Source organism: Odontesthes bonariensis, chromosome 5 (genome assembly GCF_027942865.1).
Source record: "Odontesthes bonariensis isolate fOdoBon6 chromosome 5, fOdoBon6.hap1, whole genome shotgun sequence".
In the NCBI taxonomy this organism is placed as follows: domain Eukaryota; kingdom Metazoa; phylum Chordata; class Actinopteri; order Atheriniformes; family Atherinopsidae; genus Odontesthes; species Odontesthes bonariensis.
This window is the reverse complement of record NC_134510.1, coordinates 39,607,777-39,611,069: the sequence shown is the minus strand read 5'-3', so window position 1 is coordinate 39,611,069 and position 3,293 is coordinate 39,607,777. Positions and strand designations below refer to the sequence as shown.

The 3,293-nt window shown below is 42.8% G+C and overlaps 1 protein-coding gene across 1 annotated transcript in view; it reads right to left on the bottom strand.

The window, feature by feature from the left end:
* Window positions 1-235: 235 nt before the first annotated feature.
* LOC142380912 (CD82 antigen) overlaps window positions 236-3,293 on the bottom strand; it is a 14,360-nt gene continuing 11,302 nt past the window's right edge. The window contains exons 7-8 of the mRNA XM_075466856.1: window positions 2,876-2,959; window positions 236-831 (exon numbers count right to left, since the gene is read on the bottom strand). Coding sequence (XP_075322971.1) covers window positions 565-831; window positions 2,876-2,959 — 351 coding nt within the window. The 3' untranslated portion in view covers window positions 236-564. The remainder of the gene's footprint in view (window positions 832-2,875; window positions 2,960-3,293) is intronic.

Here is a 3,293-nt window from a genome sequence, read left to right as displayed (position 1 = left end):
CCTTCCTGTTAGCAGCGTGAGCTAATGGTCAAACACTTCCTGTTAGCTGCATGAGCTAACGGCGTCACTAATACCACGTTTTATTTAATTCATCAGTTTACTGGAACATTTTGAACTTGAAAACATCTTAATTTGGGGGATAATTCAGATAAAACGCGTCTGTTATCTGGTGATAGTGAGAACAAAACAGATTTAAGGTTAATGTGGGACTTTCAGCCTGTTTTATTCAAAACGGTGGCACTTAAGAGGCCAAAAAAAAAAAGATGCAAATGGCAAATCAAGTCAATGAATTTCCTCCAGGTTCAAAGCATCCCTCTAGCTCCACCCTCTTGTCCAAATATGGTCATTAAATATTGAACCCAAAACAACGAGTGATGTCATAATAACTAAGATGACTTTAAAAAAAACACTGATGAATAAATCGATTCCTTATTCAGAAGATGAAAAACAATTCAGAATAAAAACTGCACAATATCCATCACTGGGTCATGAAGCTTCTGTAAGATTCTGCCAGCCTGAAATGTTTAAAGCAACACCAGAAACGTTTGTTTATTTTAAAGGTGACTAGTAGTTATGAACTGGTTGCAGGAACACCTGACGTTGGTTCTGGTTGTAATCTTGATACGCCAGCTGGTTGGAGTCTATGAAACCCATATTGTTATAGTCTTTGTAAGCCCCATCAGGATCCATGAAGATGTCGTTCTGCTCTCCATAGTCCAGGTCTGGGTCTGGGTCAGCATGGGCTTGATTAACCAAAAGATTGGTTCTTTTTAAAGCTGCTTTTCGTATGAATGCACGGTACAGGCCGACTGCGATGGAAATGCCAATTATCTGAAAAGAAAAGAAAGAAGAAATCTGGGTAAAAAAAAATGAACAGCAGCTGAACTTCAACTAAAAGTGTTGACATGAAACAATAATTAAATTCTGTATTAAAAGGTCGAGTTCATAGTTTGTTTATAGATAACATTTAAAAATGACAATGCTGACCAAAGTAAATAACTAAGAACAACAATAATATCCAATAAAACTAGATAAAAGTAACTAAAAATAACAATAACATCGAAGTATAACTCAGCAGACAGCTTTAAAAGAATAAACAAATAAAGGCAGAGCTCAGAATAAAATCATCTAAAAGGATTTCAAACTTGAGCCAAAAGCCAAGAAGAAGAGATGTGAGCTGAAAGTGATGAATGACTGAGAGGTAAACTGTTTAACAGATCGTGCCACCATCATCTCGCTGTTTTCACTCAGTTTTTGGGATGTCTCAGAGCATCTGATTGGTTGACCTCAAAGCTCTTACTGAGTGAGAGTCAGCAATAAAAGTCAGCAATAAAATCTGAAAATAAATCTGAAAACGTGCAGGGAGCCAATGAAGGGAAGACCAGACTGGAGTCACGTAATCAGGCTTTGAGTTTTGGACCAACAGAACACTGATCGATGCCCGAATACAAAGAATTACCGCAGTCCAAGAACCAGCCCACATGGCAGACGGGTCTGGGCCAGATCTGGCATCAAGCCGACACTTGTGGCCTACTGCTGGCATGGCAAGTGGTAAGTGAACCGGATGTTAGCCAGATCTGGCAATGGTGGCCCAGTGCTGGCAAACTGGATCTGGGCCAGTAAAGGGCCGTCATTCTTTGCGGTATGTGGGCCAGGACTAGGAGTGTTCGATGGCTCATAGTGCCATCGAGAGGCTTCTGGGGTAACTGCATTATCAAGAACAGGATCCCAAAGACGTGAGATCTAAAAGCCCTCCTCCATTAAAAGTACAGTTTTAAGCCTTGTTAAAGGGATAGTTCGCCTTGTTAACCCCGTTGGTGGAACGCTCTCCCGGCTGATGTCAGGACAGCTGAGTCGGAGGCTGAAAACCCATCTCTGCAGGAAACACTACCCAGATCCGCCCTCTGAGGACATCACCTGTTTCGTCCCAGCTTCTTACGCACTTAGTTGTTTCCTAAATTGTCTTTGTTTTCTAAATTGTCTTCCCATTTGTCTCGGTACCTAACTTACCGCACTTACTCTAGCACTAGTTCTGCTCTTAGCTGTTTGGTTTTGGAAGGAAATGCACTTGTGATTTCTTGTGACCTGAAGTTCTTTTGCCTACCGATGTGGAACACACTTATTGTAAGTCGCTTTGGATAAAAGCGTCTGCAGAATGACTGTAATGTAATGTAATGTTAACATAGTCATAGGATATTTTGTGTGTTGCAGGACAGATCTAAAGCCATCCTTGTCCATCCATCACAGTCTGTAGAGCACCACCGACAGTCTCAGCGAGGTCAGACAGCCCAAATGTTCCATGGAGAAACTAATAAGCTGAATAAATGAGAAAGATACCAAGCTACGGGAGAACGTAGCACATGCTAAGTGGGAAACAGAAGAAACATGGAGGTGACTCGAGTTTTGCTCTTTTTTTGATGATGGCAGACTTGAGGCGTTCTGTTTCCGACCATGATGGCGTGTTGTCGGATTCTGTGGGCTTCTTAGTTTCTCTGAAGACGTTACAGCATCCCATAAAAGACACCAGAGAGAAGACCAGTGTGCCAATCTGACCCAAAAACTGCTGGTCACAAGGTCTGATGCTGTTCCAACCAGGAGACATCAAGAGTCTGAGCCGAGCAGGTTGGTCAACCAGCAAGTTTATTCTAATCATACTATTTGTTTCTGTGTGTTTTGGTACGTGGGGCTGTGGCCATGTCCAGCTCGCCCACAGGACAGCGTTCTCTGCCTCGGGTTTGACCATCTCTTCCCCGGACAGTCTGCCAGACCGGCTCTGCTCTGCCTTGCTGTAACGAAGTGAGTACAAGCAGGTGCAGCTTCTTATTTCTAAAACCTAATGAGTTTTGTTCATTTGGAAGGATTCCAGTTTTATTACCTGCAATACAATGAGGCCCACGTCCATGATGATGACAGTCACGATGTTCGCCTTCAGCCAATAAGCGAGCTTCTGGCTGCAACTCTGCAACAACAAACACATCAATCCCAATAAACCCGTCCGTGCCCAACAACAACGTCACATACTGCCATTCTGTCAAAGCCCAAACATGTTGGAGTGTTTACTTTTGAACAATGGAAGTGGGTCTCGTTTTGCTTTGGAAGGTTCCTAACTGGGTGAAATTACCCCCAGTAAGTATCAAGTATCAAGGTGGGAGTCGTGATAAAAGCTGGTGGAACGCTCCAAAAGCAAAGGAAATAAGCTTCAGGTCTGGGTCTTTAGGTCCTTCCTTTGGTTTGTCCTTTAGCATAGGAAAGGAAACACTGGGCCGTCCTTTAAGAAGGAAATGGAGGTAATT